The sequence below is a fragment of the Loxodonta africana genome, chromosome 3, assembly GCF_030014295.1.
Source record: "Loxodonta africana isolate mLoxAfr1 chromosome 3, mLoxAfr1.hap2, whole genome shotgun sequence".
Taxonomy (NCBI): domain Eukaryota; kingdom Metazoa; phylum Chordata; class Mammalia; order Proboscidea; family Elephantidae; genus Loxodonta; species Loxodonta africana.
The window spans coordinates 129108968-129126488 of record NC_087344.1 but is presented as its reverse complement, the minus strand read 5'-3'; the positions used below and the strand labels follow the sequence as shown (position 1 = coordinate 129126488).

The following is a 17521-nucleotide window of genomic DNA, read 5'->3' as shown; positions in this document are numbered from 1 at the left end:
TTTGACTTCATTTTACTTTAATCACCTACCTGGGTTGAAACCACCCTGAACTATTTGGAGTTGCCCAAACACATCACACTGTATCTCACCTCTGCACATTCAATGCTTAGCTCAGTTGTGTGTCACCTCGACTAGATTTTCTTTGATAGTAGTCAGAGTTATCACATCCAGGTTCCATTCCTGTAAATCCCTGAAGGACAAGACTGTGCTCTGCTTACATCAGCAGGTGCTGTAGCTAATGCAGTGTGGGCCCCACATTGGTGCTTAGTGAACTTAAGTTCCCTTCAAATGGCTTGTCTCCTCTGCCCCTGAGTGTAGAACCTGTACCCAGTTCTAAGGATGCAAACAGGTATGAGGGCCAGCCTGCATGCTTAGGGAGCTTATCACAGGTGTAAGAGATAGGACAAGTGTATTAAAAGTAACTTCCAAAGGGGGAAAATGCAAAACAGAAATTCAAATCCTCATGGATTCCAAACTTTCTGGAGCCACGGGGCCTAGATGAACCCTTGAAACTATGGCCCTGAAATAATCTTTAAAACTTCAACCAAAAATACCCCTGGAAGTCTTCTTAAAGCCAAGTAATAGTTTAGCTTAACTAGTAAAAAAAAAAAAAAAGATCTGTCTTGAGCATTATGCTCTTTTAAGAACTACCTATATGAGATCAAAGCAACAACAGCAACTTGAAAGATCAGATAGAAAGTTTAGGGAGCAATGAGTTTATGCTAATGGGGAAGGAACAACTCAGAAAATGAGGGTGAGAATGGTTGCTTAACTCAAAGAATGTAATCAATGTCACAGAATTGTACAAGTAGAAGCGGTTGAATAGGTGTGTGTTTTGCTGTGTATATTCTCAACAACAAAGTAAAAAATTTTAAAGAAGTAACTTCCAGAAGGAGACACAGGAATTGGAGAAGGAAATGGACTGCAGGTCTAATTGCCTCCTGGAGCTACTACCTCCTTTGCCATGAGACCAGAAGAAATGAATGGTTCCTAGCTACCATTACTAAGCATTTTGATCAAGGACCTAATAGACGGAACTTGATCAAAAGGAGGAAAAACATGGAACAGAATTTCAAATTCTTATTGGAAACCAGACTTACTGGATACATTGAGACTGGAGGAAGCCCCGAATCTATTGCCTGGAAACAACTTTTAAGCCTTGAACCTAAACTATCCCATGAAGTCATCTTTAAACTAAATAAAATATCTTCTGAAATAATTTACCTCATTTAATAAAGAATGTTTGCCTTGAGCATCATGCTCTTTTAAAGAATTATCTATAAGAGTTCAAATGGACAACAGTAACTCTAAAACATAGATGAGAATTTTTAGGGACAGAAAGTCTAAGTTAAAGGTGGTAAAACAATACGGACAGAGATAGGGAGAATGGTGATGCAATGTGGAGTATATAACCATCGTCACTGAACTGTACATGTCAAAATTGAATGGGAGAAAAAGAAGTAACTTCCAGTGTAGCACAATGCTTAAGAGCTTGCATAGGGGAATCAGACCTAGGTTCAAATAGTGGTTTTACTACTTGTTGACTTGAGGACCTAGAGCAAACTATTGAGCCAATCTATACATCAAATTCTTCGCATATGAGATGGGGATAATGATAATAGCAGCAACCTCATAGGGCTGTGAATTTTAATGGGAAAGTGCGTGCAAAGCCCTGAACACACCACCTGGCCCATAAACTCGTTGCCATTGAGTCGATTCTGACTCATAATAACATGCGCAGTGCCAGGTGGATGTTGTAGGTGATAAGTGCAATAGAAGTTGAGAGGAGGGAATGGTCTCTGTGGGTTGGAGAGATGAAAGAACTCCAGTGGAGGAGGCAGAATATGAGGTAAGCTTAGAAAAGAAGTAGGCCTTAGATTAGGAGGTGGGAAGGCATTCTTGGCAGGATCGAACCAGAGAGCAAGCAAAGGTCCAGAGGGGCACTGTGTATGCCTTGTCTGAGGACTGGTTGGGCTGCTAGTGTTTGTATATTTATGTGAAAGATGTACTCAAACCTTTTTCCAAATGCAAATTTGATCTCTAGAGATGCCTATTTTCTCATTTTAAATAATTCTGCCGCCACTCCCCCAACTTTTCCATGTCTTTTTGCTAAGTCTGTTTAGAATCTACGGCATTGCCAATGGGGTCAGCTTGATTAAAGCGTTTGGGGTCAGCATAGAGAAATGGTTTACAAAATTGACTGTGCAAGACTGGAGGAAACCCTGAAACTATGGTCCCCAGATGCTCTGTTAACCCAGAACTAACTAAAACCATTCCTGAAGCCCATTCTTCAGACAAAGATTAGCCAGGACTATAAAACAAAAATAGTACGGGCGAGGAGTATGCTTCTTAGTTCAATTAGATACACAAGACCAAGTTGGGGGGTGGGGGGGGGCTTCTGTCCAGAGGCAGTATGAGAAGGCGGGAAGGAATAGGAACTGGTTGAATGAACACAGGGAACCTGGGGTGGAAAGGGAGAGTATCCTGTCACGTTGTGGGGAGTGAAACTAATGTCACAAAACGATACGTATATAAGTTTTTGTGTGAGAAATTAGCTAGGAAGTTTCACCTAAAGCACACACACAAAAAAAACAAAAACTGTGCATCATCATTACCAAGGGGACTTTTTAGTCCTACAGATTTCTATCCCACTCCAGATATCCCGATGGCGGGGTCTGATGTGGGACCAGGGAATCTTCATTATTAAAAATCTCACCTGGTAATTTGGATGGCTAGCCAGGTTTGGGAACTGCTAGCTTAGAGAATTAATCTTCATCAGTTTTTATCCATACCAACTTATAACCATGTCTGGAAAACAAACAAGTCAAAACTGTTTGGATGGTGTGGGGAGTTGAAACTCTTTGTTGTTGCTAGCTGCTGTCGAGTCAGCCCTGACTTACAACAGAAAGAAACCATGCGTGATCCTGTGCCATCACCATGCCAGGTTGTAGATTGGACTGTTGTGATCCATAGGGTTTTCATTGGCTGATTTTCAGAAGTAGATCAGTAGGCCTTTCTTACTACTCCATCTTAGTCTAGAAGCTCCACTGAAAACTGTTCAACATCATAGCAGTATGCAAACCTCTACTGACAGATGGGCAGTGGCCGTGCATGAGGTGCACTGACTGGGAATTGAACCCAGGTCTCCCACGTGGAAAACGAGAGTTCTACTGCTGAACCACCACTGCCCCTTGAAAGTTATAGTTTTATAGGATTTAATAATTTTCTACTTGGAAAAGACTTCAGAAGCCATTTAATCCTATCTCTCATTTAGGAAGAATTCCTTCCCTTTCTACATCTTAGGGCCACCCAGGTAAGAGAGATGCCCTGGTCAGGGAAGGCTCTCTGCCCACTGAACAACTGATTCCACCCTTAAATAGCTTAGTTTACTTAAAAGATGTCTTATATCCATATTTTGCCTCTTCTTACTTTTCCATTTGTTTCAAGGTGACCTTCTGGAATAGCCCAGAATAATTCTTCCTCTTTCTATATGAGAGCCTTTCAGGTTTTTGGGGATAGCACCTTATGTCTTTCCTTAGCCTTTTCTTCTCCAGGAGAAAAATAACCTGATTTCTTCCAGTGGTTCCCAGCTCTGGATCCACCCCTATTTGTTAATACTTGATTTAAAAAAAAAAAAAAAGTGATTCAAGCTTGGCATGACCACTTCTTTGATAACCCTTTGATAATCCTAGTAGCCATCATAGCCTTTTCTAATGCTTAGAAAAAAACTCCTTCTAGAGTTTATTGAAAGAGCTCTGGTGGCACAGTGGTTAAGCACTCTGTCCTATAGGGTCACTGTCAGAATTGACTCGATGGCACACAACAACAGAATTTATTGAGGACTGATAGGGTAGGATTGATAGGGGACTGACTGATACATATTTCTCAGGATCCATTACTTTCAGAATTAGGACAGTTGCCTATTTGTGTGTTTCTAACATTTCCCACATTTTCCAAGAATTCTCCAAGACTACGAATTCCTAGGGCCAAAACCATTCCTGATATTTTCTTCTCCATTTATTTGTTTGCCTTATATCAAGTTGCTGACATGTAGTAAAAACGCCAGATGTTCTATAAATTGCATCCATTTTGAGATGTGTTTGGGGAGAACTTGGTGGGTGGAGGAGTCACGGAACAGCCGTGTTTCCCAGGGTTCAGTGCTGGGAAGTGTGATCATCACCTGGAGCTGGTATCTCTGAAGCACCTGTTCTCTAGTGTAGCTGCTCAGTGTGTTTGAGTTCCTCTCTCAAAAAAGACTTGCCTTTCATTTTTTTGTTGGAAAAGTATAAAGTATAAAGTTCAGCAGAATTTTAGTTTTCTTAGCCCATGGGAAGCCTATATTTTGTCTGCATATCTGTCTCCCACCCTCTCCTATTTCTCTCCCTTTTATCAATCTTCTTCTCTGACCAGAAAATCTGTCTGTTAGCAAATCAAAGAATGACTTGTGATCCACGCAGCTTTGTAGTCAGATATGACAGACTATGAACAGGACTTTAAAGGCCAGAAGTATACTCCCTCTCCCCAATTACTCACTTTAGTAATAAGATCCTTCCTGGTCCACTGCTTAGGAGCCTGGCATATGGACCAGGAGCACAGGCTGTGGTGTCAGGGTGCCTGGTTCTGATCCTGGCTCTGCCACTTACTAGCGGTGTGGCTGTGGCAATGTTCACTAACTTCTCTGTGACTCAATTACTTCAGGTTTAAAATGAGGTAGTATTAGTACCTATTTCCAAGGGTTGCTATGAGAATTAAACGGTTAATGCATATAAAACACTTGGAAAATTACCTGGCATATAGTAATTGCTTACTAAAATGTTGTCTAGTGTTGGTTGAATGAATTATTTTATGTTATTCAATGCAAAAGAAAAATATTTTTGAATTACTACATTATAACAAACTGAACATCAATTTGAAGATTTATTTAGAATGTTTAGGTCCCTTGACTAATCCAAACTAGAGTTTCATGCTAGGAAAGAAAAGTTTTTATAATTAAAGAAAAATTGCATTAAAAAAAAAAAGGAAGAGAGTTTCTAGGGGAACATATTGGCAATTAACTTTTGTCATTTTTTATATGTGTATGAAATATATAATTCAAACAAAATTATGTAAGATGTAAGTAGAGTTTAAAGAAAAACCTTAAAAAGATAAAATTAATACCTATGTGCTTGGCACCCAGTTTAAGGAATAGAAGATTACAAATATTTTTAAAATCTGCTACCCCAGTGGCCTGCTCTGTCCCATGGAAATAACCATTACCACAAATTTGTATTAATTACTTTCTTGCTTCTCCATATGATTTTACCACATAAGGATGTAACTTTAAACATCAAATTGCCTGATTTGCCAATTTTTCCCCTATACCACAAGGTTACATTGATTTTGATTACTGATATATTTGGATTCATTTCCAGCAATTTATTTTGTTCTTCATTTGTCTTACTTTTTCCTCCCCTTTTCTTACCTTCTTTTGTATTGAGATCTTTTTTTTTTTTTTTTTCCCTTTCCTTTAGTTCCATCGCTCTGTTTCCACTGAGCTGGAAGTTGTATACTCTAATAAAATTTGGCATGTGTATTTAACAAAGTACAAAGTTAATCAATATTTTTCCCTCCATCTCATCAACACAGGGACCTTGGAAGACCCCCACTTTGAATTTCTTTGGAATTACACAATTTCACACAGAAAGGATTCTTCATATCAAAGTCAGTAGCTACAGCATTTGAAATCTGGCTTATTTAGTTCTTCTCTCTTGACAGTATAGTTGCCCTCTCTTGGGAATAGCACAGAGAGCAAGAGTGTTACTGTTATGACAAATGCAATTCACTGGAGCTGGATGGAGCCTTAGAGATTATCTATAGTAATGTTTTTAAACTTTGAGATCAAGCCTAATGATAAGAAATACATTTCACCTCATAACCAATGCACACATAAGTATATTGTATACAACTGAGACAAAATTTTCATAAAGTGATATTTAGCCTGTGTAATGCACTCTGAGTTACTGTATTCTATTCTGTTGTGGCTAGGTGCCATCGAGTCTGTTCGGACTCACAGTAACCATATGTACAACAGAACAAAGCACTGCCCAGTCCTGCGCCACCCTCACAATCGTTGCTTGTTTCAGCCTGTTGTAGCAGCCACTGTGTCAATCCATCTCATTGAGGGTCTTCCTCTTTTTTGCTGACCCTCTACTTTACCAAGAGCAATGTCCTTCTCCAGAGACTGGCCCCTCCTGATAACATGTCCAAAGTAAGTGAGACGAAATCTCGCTGTCCTCGCTTCCAAGAGCATTCTGGCTGTACTTCTTCCAAGACAGATTTGTTTGTTCTTTTGGTAGTCCATGGTATATTCAGTATTCTTCGCCAACGCCATAATTCAAATTCCAAAGCATCAATTCTTCTTCAGTCTTCCTTATTCATTGTCAGGCTTTCACATGCGTATGAGGCAATTGAAAATACCATGGCTTGGGTCAGGTACACCCTAGTCCTCAAAGTGACCTTTTTGCTTTTTAACACTTTAAACAGATCTTTTGCAGCAGATTTGCCCAATGCAATACATCGTTTGATTTCTTGACTGCTGCTTCTGTGGGTGTTGATTGTGGATCCAAGTAAAATGAAATCCTTGACAACTTCAATCTTTTCTCCATTTATCATGATGTTGCTTATTGGTCCAGTTCTGAGGATTTTTGTTTTCTTTATGTTAAGGTGTAATCCACACTGAAGGCTGTGGTCTTTGATCTTCATCAGTAAGTGCTTCAAATCCTCTTCACTTTTAGCAAGCAGGTTGTATCATCTGCATATCACAGGTTGTTAATGAGTCTTCCTCCAATCCTGATGCCATGTTCTTCTTCATAGAGTCGGGCTTCTCAGGCTATTTGCTAAGCACAGATTGAATAAGTATGCTGAAAGGATACAACCCTGTTGCATGGCTTTCCTGATTTTAAACTATGCAGTATCCCCTTGTTTTGTTCGAACAGCTGCCTCTTGGTCTATGTACAGGTTCCTTATGAGCACAATTAAGTGTCTGGAATCCCCATTCTTCACAATGTTATCCATAATTTGTTACGATCCACACAGCTGAATGCCTTTGCATAGTCAATAAAACACACTTAAATATCTTTCTGGTATTCTCTGCTTTCTGCCAAGATCCATCTGACATCAGCAATGATATCCCTTGTTCCACATCCTCTTCTGAATTTGATTTGAATTTCTGGCAGTTCCTTGTCAATGTGCTGCTGTAACCATTTTTTAATTATCTTCAGCATAATTTTATTTTCATGTGATATTAATGATATTATTCAATAATATCTGTATTCCATTGGATCACCTTTCTTTGGAATAGGCACAAATATGGATCCGTCCGGTCAATTGGCCAGGTAGCTGTCTTCCAAAAGTCTTTTTTATAAACGAGTGAGCCCTTCTAGCATTGCATCTGTTTGTTGAAATATCACAACTGGTATCGTGTCGATTCCTGGAGCCTTGTTTTTCACCAATGTCTTCAGTGCAGCTTGGACTTCTTCCTTCATACCATCAGTTCTTGATTATATGCTACCTCCTTAAATGATTGAAATTTGACCAATTTTTGTTGGTGTAGTGTCTTTGTATTTCTTCAATCTTCTTTCATTGTTTCCTCTGTCTTTCAATTTTTTGCCCATAGAATCCTTCTATATTGCAACTCAAGGCTTGAATTTTTTGTTCAGTTCTTTCAGCTTGAGAAATGCCGAGAATGTTCTTCCCTTTTGGTTTTCTAACTACAGATCTTTGCACATTCCATTGTAATACTTTGCCTTCTTGAGATACCCTTTGAAGTCTTCTGTTCAGCTCTTTTACTTCATCATTTCTCCCTTTCACTTTAGTTACTTTACATTCAAGAGCAAGTTTCAGAGTCTCCTCTCACATCCATTTTGGTTTCATTTTTCCCTTTTCTGTTTTTTTAATGACCTTTTACTTTCTTCGTTATGATGTTTTTGATGTCACCCTATACTGTACCTGGTCTTTGGTCATTAGTGTTCATTGCATCAAATGTATTCCCGAGATGATCTCTAAATTCAGGTGGTATATACTCAAGGCTGTACTTTGGTTCTCGTGGACTTGTTTTAATTTTCTTCAGCTTCACTATTCTATTTAATTAAGAGAAATTCCACTCTGAACTCTTTAAATTGATTGCACACACACACTAAAGCGCTCTTATCCACAGTTTGAAAAATCCAGACTTAGCCTAATATCACTTTACAACTTTGGAAACTGAAGCCCAGAGCAATGACGTGGCTTTCCCAGAATTGAACAGTAAGAGAAGAGTTAGGCCCCAGATCTCTGAGTCCAGTTCTTCATCCACATGTGTCAGCAGACCAAACACATTATAGGATGGAGGAAAGAAATAGCCACTGATGAGCTGTAATTATGAAAAGGAGACTTAAGCCCTCCTGATATCTCCTAGACATCTAACTTTCCTGAAAACAAAGGACCTTACAGTGAGATTGCTTGGTGAACCCAATACAGGGTTGAGCACCACTTTCTGTTACCTCTGACCCTTACAACCATCCTGCAAGGTAGGGATTATTATCCTTATTTTATAGATGAAGGAACAGAGGCTCAAAGAAGTGATTTCCTTACTGCCATGTTGCTTGTAAGATGAATTGCTGGGCGTACCTCTTCCATCTCAAAGTTCACGGGGTTTCACTACCCCATAGTGCTTCTTTTTATAATTCTTGATTTGTCTTGCTTATTATTACATGTCTCAGAAGGGAGATAAAGCAACAAGAGGAATACTATCCAGAAATAACTTTAACTAATAAGAACAAGTAGTTGGTGATAGAGGTTATAGATTTACTTATTTCTTCTGTCACCCTGTTATCATTTTAGCTCCCTAAGTGCATTGTCTCTGCCTTGTTCACTGTCTAGTACAGTTCCTGACACAATAGATACTCAGTAGATGCCAAGTCCAAGCCTGTTGCCATCGAGTTGACTCTGACTCATAGCAACCCTATAGGACAGAGTAGAACTTCCCCACAGGGTTTCCAAGGAGTGCCTGGTAGATTCAAACTACCAACCTTTTGGTTAGCATCCGAACTCTTAACCACTACGCCACCAGGGTTTCCATTCAGTAGATATGCAAGTGTATTTAGAAATGATAAGGACTTGGGGAGAAAGTGACCATGCCATGGTATAGAGTTAGGTCACATAATAACCAAGAGCATGACCTCAGGAGAGAGACAGCCTGGCGTTGAAATTAGATATCCCTTATCAACTATGTGGAAACCCTGGTAGGGTAGTGGTTAAGAGCTACGGCTGCTAACCAAAAAGTCAGCAGTTTGGATCCACCGGCTGCTTCTTGGAAACTCTATGGCACAGTTCTACTATGTCCTATAGGGTCGCTATGAGTCGGAATCAACTCGACAGCAGCAGGTTTGGTTTTTGGTTACCTCCTAGTGTGGCTCTATCAGTTAATGAAGCAAGAAATTTGCTCCAGGGCCTGATTCATAGTACGCACTGTATAAATGAGAGCTGCTACTGACACTTGAGGTTATAATAACTAAATAGGGGAATATCGAACCTATTTCTCATATTTTAGGAAAAATGTATCAAAGTTTAGAGGTAAGCTAGGTACGTTCAGATGGGTAGAGAATCAGAAAGAAACTATTGTTCATGTGTGATTGGAGAGTCTGAAAAGCACATTTCTAACCATATCATCATGAAAGAGATTTATTTCTTTTATATATGTATATAAATCTAGAACAGATTATTAAACAGATGACCTGTGAATATGCCAAGAAGCATCAACATGGGTTTATGAAGAGTGAATTTTTGAGCAGGTGACATAGTTGAAAGACTAGGAGAATGCCATAGGCACAACGTTTCCTGTTTTTCAGGGAAGCATTTAGAAAACCTGATTTAGAGTACAGCAGAATGTAGGGTTAAGTATGTGAGGCCAGGAGTTTGAGAACCCTCCTATATATCCCTGTGGAATTGGGCCTAGGTTTGCTCATATGTAAAATGTGAATAGTGACTCTAACAGCCTCCTAATTCAGAGGATTAAATAAATAAACGATATGTAGTACTTAGTTATTTAAAAAAAAAAGTTGCTCTCAAGTTGACTCTGACTCATGGTGACCCCTTGTGTGTCAGAGTAGAACTGTGCTCCATAGGGTTTTCAATGGCTAATTTTTTTTAGCAGTAAATTGCCAGGCCTTGCTTCCAAGGCACCTCTGGGTGACTCCAACCTTCAACGTTTTGGTTAGCAGCTGAGCATGTTAACCATTTGTACCACCCAGAGACTCCTAATGCTTAGTAAAAAAAAAAAAAAAAATTTGAGTAAGCAGGAGGTAAATATAAGTAAGTTCTTAGTTACAAGGATGCCTGGGCAAACACATAAGAAAGTGAAATAGAATGTGGTTTATAATCAAGGAGATTCCCAGCTGTTTACCCCTAACACGCCCAGGTCCCAAGCACTCAGATGAAGTTTGCTTTGCAGTTGTCAAAACAAGTCCTCACTGTCCCTTGTTGCCACTGACTGAAACACGGGATGGGGACGGGATGGGCCCTAAAAAAGCCTCCTAGGTCTCAGCTCCAGTTGCTTCCTTTTCTCTCCCTACAGGGGCATTCGTCGTGTGCTGGACGCCGGGCCTGGTGGTCCTGCTGCTCGATGGCCTGAACTGCACGCAGTGCGGCGTGCAACACGTTAAGAGGTGGTTCCTGCTGCTGGCGCTGCTCAACTCCGTCATGAACCCCGTCATCTACTCGTACAAGGACGAGGACATGTACAGCACCATGAAGAAGATGATCTGCTGTTTCTCTCAGGAGAAGAGCCCTGCGAGGCGTCTCTCCCATATTCCATCTGGGGTCCTCAGCAGGAGCAACACGGGCAGCCAGAATATGGAAGATAGTATTAGCCAAGGCACCATCTGCAATAAGGACAGCTCCTAAGCCGTGGACACCCCTCTGCCCACCGAGGCCTCCTCTGGGGAAAGAGCTGTTAAGAATGGTTACCTGTCTCTAACAAACCCCATATACAGTGTTGTTTGAGGTCTGAATCATTACTAGATTTAAAATATATATATATATATGTATATACAGTTTAAAAGCATAGGCTGTAAAGAGGACACAGTGCGTTTAGAGAAAATGTAGAGAAAGGGGGCGACAGCAGAGTGGATTCCTGCCTGTTGGCCTATAAACCACTCAGGGCATCCACTGGCCCCGCAGTGTATTCTGGGCCCTGCTGTGCTCTTGTGGCCATTCTCTTGTGTCTCAAAAGGATGCTGTTAAAGGGCTTAGGCCAAAATAAATAATACTGTTCCTTGAGCCACTTTATGTAGCTGCTTGTAAAGCTTATGTAGTTCTTTCTGCATGCATTTAAAAATTTTAAAAATGCTTCGGCAATATTTTTTCATCAACGAAACTATGGCCAGTAGCTAGATATTCAATAGGAATGAAGAATAACAGAGGAATAAAGGCTGTAGATTAAACCTGATTCTTAAGTGAAAGGACATTCTGAGTAGCAAAGACTTACTTAAAAATAATAATAAAAAAGTTAAATGTCAGAAATCTTTTTTGAACAAAAAAAGGCCTTGATGTGATCCTCTGAGTGTGTTTGTATATATGCACATGTATGTTTATACAATTGGATTTTTTTTTTTTTTTTTTTAAGACACCAAGGAGAAAAAAGAAAACCCAAACCAGTTGCTGTTGAGCCGATTCCACCTCATGGTGACTGCATGTGTGTCAGCAGAACTGTGCTCCATCGGGTTTTCAGTGGCTGACTTTTTGGAAGTAGGTCACTAGGCCTTTCTTCAAGCACATCTAGGTGGATTCAAACCTCCATCCTTTTGGCTAGCAGCTGAGGACGTTAATCATTTGCACCACCCAAGGACTCCTCCAAGGGAAGTAATGGTGAAATAAAGTCACTGGCCACCTAGACTTTCCAGTTCTAGACTGTAGATGTAGAAATGACCTGCTGTGCTTTAAAAGAAAAGAGAAAGAGTTGGTTCATTTGAAAACAGACACTTTTATACATCAGAGTAAAAAGTACATCAATGAGTGGGCTGAATCCCTTCCATATAGAACCACACATGTGCCCGGCCCCAGTCTTTATTTTCAGTTACCTCTCAACTACTAGAGACTTGTCGGATTTAGTAGATGGAATAATTTTTCGCATTTCATATTTGACCCAAGGCTATCAAATACGCTTAAAGCATTTGTTTTACTCATGGACTGAATTTTGGTGTGGGTTGTATTTTGAATTTTTCTCTTCAAGGACCTAAATAGGTAACATGAAAAGTAAGTCAGTAAGATAAAAACTAATAATAACAATGTTTCATATTTAGGCCACTGATGAAGAATTTTCTAGGTAAAGCATTTAAAGTATATTCTAATTTTAAAATAATAACTTCAAGGCACGTAATGAAGTATTTATGTAGTTTCCTGCTGTCCATGAGGTTTTCAGCAAGCTACAGGGAAAAAAAAGACCAAAGTGGATGTCAGAAGAGACTCTGAAACATGCTCTTGAACATAGAGTAGCTCAAGTGAACTGAAGAAATGATAAAAGAGCCGAATGGAAGACTTCAAAGGGTAACTCGAGAAGACAAAGTAATGTATTGTAATGAAATGTGCAAAGACCTGGAGTTAAAAAACCGAAAGGGAGGAATATGCTCAGCATTGCTCAAGCTGAAAGAACTGAAGGAAAAAATCAATCCTGAAGTTGCCCTATTGAAGGATTCTAGGGGGAAGATATTGAATGATGCAGGAAGCATCAAAAGAAGATGGAATTGAATTACACAAAGTCACTGTACCAAAAAGAATTGGTCAACATTCAGCCATTTCAGGAGGCAGCATATGATCAAGAACTGATGGTAGCGAAGGAAGAGGTTCAGGTTGCTCTGAAGGCACTGGCGAAAAACAAGGCTCCAGGAATTGATGGAAGACCAGTTGAGATGTTTCAACAAACAAATGCACCACTGGAAGCACTCCCTCATCTATGCCAAGACTTTTAGAAAACAGCTACCTGGCTAACCAACTGGAAGAGATTCATATACCTGCCTATCCCAAAGAAAGGTGATCCAGCAGAATGCAGAAATTATCGTACAATATCTTTAATATCACAATTAAGTAAAATTTTGCCAAAGATAATTCAAAAACAGTTCCAGCAGTACATGGACAAGGAACTGTCAGAAATTCAAGCTGGATTTAGAAGAGGACATGCAATGAGGGACATCATTGCTGAAGCCAGATGGATCTTGGCTGAAAGCAGAGAATACCAGAAAGATGTTTACCTGTGTCTTATTGACCATACAAAGGCATTCACCTGTGTGAATCATAAAAAATTACGGGTAATTTTGCAAAGAATGAGAATTCCAGAACACTTAATTGTGCTCATACATAACAAAGATGAAGAGGCAGTTGTTCAGACAACACAAGGGGATGCTGCATGGTTTAAAATCAGGAAAGCCGTGTGTCAGGGTTGTATCCTTTCACCATACTTATTCAATCTGTATGCTGAGAAAATAATCAGAGAGACAGGACTATGTGAAGAAGAATATGGCATCAGGATTGGAAGAGGACTCATTAACAACCTGCGTTATGCAGATGACACAGCCTGCTTGCTGAAAGTGAAGAGGATTTGAAGCACTTACTGATGAAGATCAAAGACCACAGCCTTCCGTATGGATTTTACTTCAACGTAAAGAAAGCAAAAATCCTTGCAACTGGACCAATAAGCAACATCATAATAATGGAGAAAATATTGAAGTTGTCAAGTGTTTTATTTGAACCCACAGTCGACACCTAGGGAAGCAGCAGTCAAGAAATCAACCAATGTTATTGCTTTGGGTAAATCTGCTGCAAAAGACCTCTTTGAAGTGTTAAAAAGCAACGATGTCACTTTGAGGACTAAGGTGCACCTGACCTAAGCCATGGTATTTTCAGTTGCCTTTATATGCATGCGAAAGCCTGGCAATGAATAAGGAAGACTGAATAATTGATGCATTTGAATTATGGTGTTGGTCAAGAATACAGAATATGCAGTGGACTGCCAGAAGAATGAACATATCTATCTTGGAAGAAGTACAGCCAGAATGCCCCTTAGAAGCAAGGATGGCGAGAGTTCATCTCACTTACTTTAGAAATGTTATCAGGATGGACCAGTCCCTGATGAAGGACATCATGCTTGGTAAAGTACTGGGTCAGTGAAAAAGAAGAAGACCCTCAAACAGCTGGAATGACACACTAGCTGCAACAATGGGCTGAAACATAGCAACAACTGTGAGGGTGGCACAGGACTGGGCAGTGTAACGTTTTGTTTTACATAGGGTAGCTTTGAGTCAGAAACAACTAGATGGCACCTAACAACAACAATAACAACATGTAGTTGCAAAAGAAGTTTACTTTTTTTTTGAGGAGGGGGGTTGCTGTTGTGATGTAACCTTATGTGCAGGAACTACTTGTAATAATAAAGAATTTGAGAAGTCATGCTTTTAGATTTAATATCTTAAAATAGGGAGTATTATGATTTCAAGATGTGTATTTCACAAACTGTGTAGTAAGTGGGTCTTTGTGAAGTTTATCTCAAAGACAGTTATAAAATAAGCATCTGTTCTCTCTTGTTGACATGCATTATTGCTTTGTGTGTTTTCTTAGTGAAAATATAGTTTTGGGTAACTGTAGCAGGTTCTATTGTAGAAGAAAAATGAAACATGCCATGGAGTACATACTTGGAATGTTTTATGTGAGCAGTTTGAATCTACAGCTGGCCAAAGGGTGGAGAATTGAAATTGAATTCCAGTCCCTGAATAGCTACTAAGGGATCTTTAAAGGTTTTATTTTGAGGGAAGCACCATTTTTAGTACCCTGCAGCAGAGTGTCATATTCAGACTGGTGTCTGGAGGGGATCCAAAGTACGGAATCAAGTGGAAATACATAGCATTTGTTTTTACAGACGCACATATCTTAGCCATGGTGCAAGAGCACAGAAGACATGTGTATTTGCAAATGCCAAGTGGCAGAGGCCACTTGGCTCACTGTGAATACTCAGCCAACCCACCTCTTGGTTGGACAAAAATGAAGGAAGAATGTTCTTCTTCAAACCTGAGAATCCCAAACTTATCTGCAGGTCATGAAGATGGTAATGATACTCAAAATTTGATCTAGACCTTTTCGAGCCAGCCCATGACCCAAAGCATGGGCTACTCCCTAGTGAAACAGGATTCAATTTTTTCTTCAATTTGTTGTACTGTCCAAAGAGTTCCAATAAATCTGTATTGGTGAGAGAATTTCATCCTTCATGAAGACTGCCAACTTGGAAAGAAAGAAAATATTGAAAGTAAATTGTTGGAATTTCTTGGTGAATTAAAAAAAAAAGTAGGTGATAGCCTTGGGACCAGATTGCTACCTTTAAAAGCTGTAGGTACTGAAATGAATACAGTAACATTCTGCCTCTATTTGTATAATTCCAAATAAAAACAAAACTAAATCATAGAATAAATATAAGCATCCAACAAAGGTCTTACTTTCCCTATGATCATTATTACTTTGATGCTTTTTATATATACTAAATGTCAAGTTTTAAAATGTTCCTGCCCTGCTTTGTGGGTACCCTAAGCCCATGCTCAGTTCAGGGCTGGATGACCCAGGACTGGCCAGAGTCAATAGCAACAGCATCAGGGTACAGAAGGTGTGGCTGGGCTCATCTGATGCTGCACCACGCCCCAAATGTCATGCCCTGTGTTTGCAATCTCGTTCCTGTCATGAGTCTTTTGTGCTTATTCATTCATTTGTCCTCTAAATTACTTGGCCCTGGGTGGCACAAACAGTTAAGCACTTGACTACTAACTGAGGTACCCCAGAAGAAAGATCTGGCAATCTGCTTCCAAAAGGTCACAGCCCTGAAAACCCTATGGAGCAGTTCTACTCTGCCCACATGACATTGTCATGAGTCAGAATCGACTTGGTGGCAACTGGTTTGATTTGATTTTTTTTTATAATTGGTTGAAGGCATCATGGAGGTAAGCCCTGGAAAGATACCTGTGGACATTACTTAGCCACAAACTCAAAGCCTTTTAGAGCCTGGAGTAAAAATAATCAAAGCATCGTTCTACATGATGATACAGCTCACCGTATACTAAAAGAATTACAAACACACAAAACCTGATCTGACTTCTGGGAGGTTTGCCAGAGAATTATATCTACTTCATGGAGTACTAAATGTGATATTAAACTGGGAAACCCTGAGGGCCTGCTCTTCCAATTTTATACATTGTCTTTCAGGCATAAGAATTCGAGTTAGACCCATTTAAGGAAGTAATTTTTAAAGTAACAGAAGCTGCATTTTGTGTGAGGGATGCATTCCTGAACATATCACATAATTTAAAATACTCATAACTTAAGACTTGCTTTCACAGAGGAATAAATGTTAGATGGAAGACACTGGTACTGTGCGTGCGTGCGTGTGTGTGTGTGTGTTTGGCTTTAATGCTATATTTCATTTTTACAGCATTTTCTCCAGTGCTTTTTAGAATGTGCTCTCTTCTAAATTAACAGATGGTAAACTATGAATGGCAGTTGTTTGGGGTTCAGAGTGGTTTTATCATCTGTAACTTCTGAAGTTCATAGCACAAACAATAGCACAATGGTCACTGAAATCACTTAAGGAAGCTCCCATCAGGAAGAGTGTGGGTCACACCATACTACTTAATGCAACGCCTCTGCATGCCAATGCATGAACATGGTTTACAAATCACCGGGCCAGCCAGCTTGGAGATTCGCAGCTCTTGCCAACTTTTGAGAGTTGCAGTTTTAAGCAGCAAGACTATATAATATTTTTCTAGATCAGCAACTTCAAGTGTGCATAATTCGAATTCCCATAAAATGCATCTGTTCTATTTTGGTGTTTGAGATTAAAGCCTGCACATTCTGCGTTAATAGTAAGATATATTGATTAAAAAAAAAAGAGGACTGCCTGCCACAAGCCCATATAACATCATTACGCATACTAGAAAATGACACCCTTCCTTACAACACTTGCATATGTCAAAAATTATCTAGTACCTTAATTTTGTTAGAACTTTATGGCCAGAAAATAGACGTGTACAGTGCACCACCCATACAAGTATACACAGCAACCAACCATGTGAAAGAAAGCACTAGATTGGAATTCAGAATATCTTGGCTCCGATTCCTTTTCTGATCTAAACTGCCTATGAAGCTCTAGATATGATTGCTGATATCCTAAATGCAGAGCTTAAATTCAGTGGACTTTAAGGGCCTTTCTACCTCCAAAATTCTGTGATCCTACACGTTGTGAATCCTGGAAAAAACGCTGTCTTGGCATTCTTTGGGTTTTACTCCTTGCATAGTGATTTCAAAGAAAAGTAGCTTTTAAAAAATTTTTCATTTATTACAGTTATTCTGGAGCTTTAGTTTGCATAAGAATCACATAGGAAACTTTTTTGAAGTGAAATGAAGACTTCAGATTGTGATGTAGCTGATTTGGGGCAGGAGCACTTCATTTTTAAAGACCAGTTAACCAGTTGCTGGT

General features: G+C 39.5%; 1 protein-coding gene across 1 annotated transcript in view; it reads left to right on the top strand.

Annotated features, from left to right (window-relative positions):
• LPAR3 (lysophosphatidic acid receptor 3) overlaps positions 1 to 11598 on the top strand; it is a 90009-nt gene extending 78411 nt beyond the window's left edge. Inside the window, exon 3 of the mRNA XM_023549423.2 lies at positions 10592 to 11598. Coding sequence (XP_023405191.1) covers positions 10592 to 10920 — 329 coding nt within the window. The 3' untranslated portion in view covers positions 10921 to 11598. The remainder of the gene's footprint in view (positions 1 to 10591) is intronic.
• The last annotated feature ends 5923 nt before the right edge of the window (positions 11599 to 17521 follow it).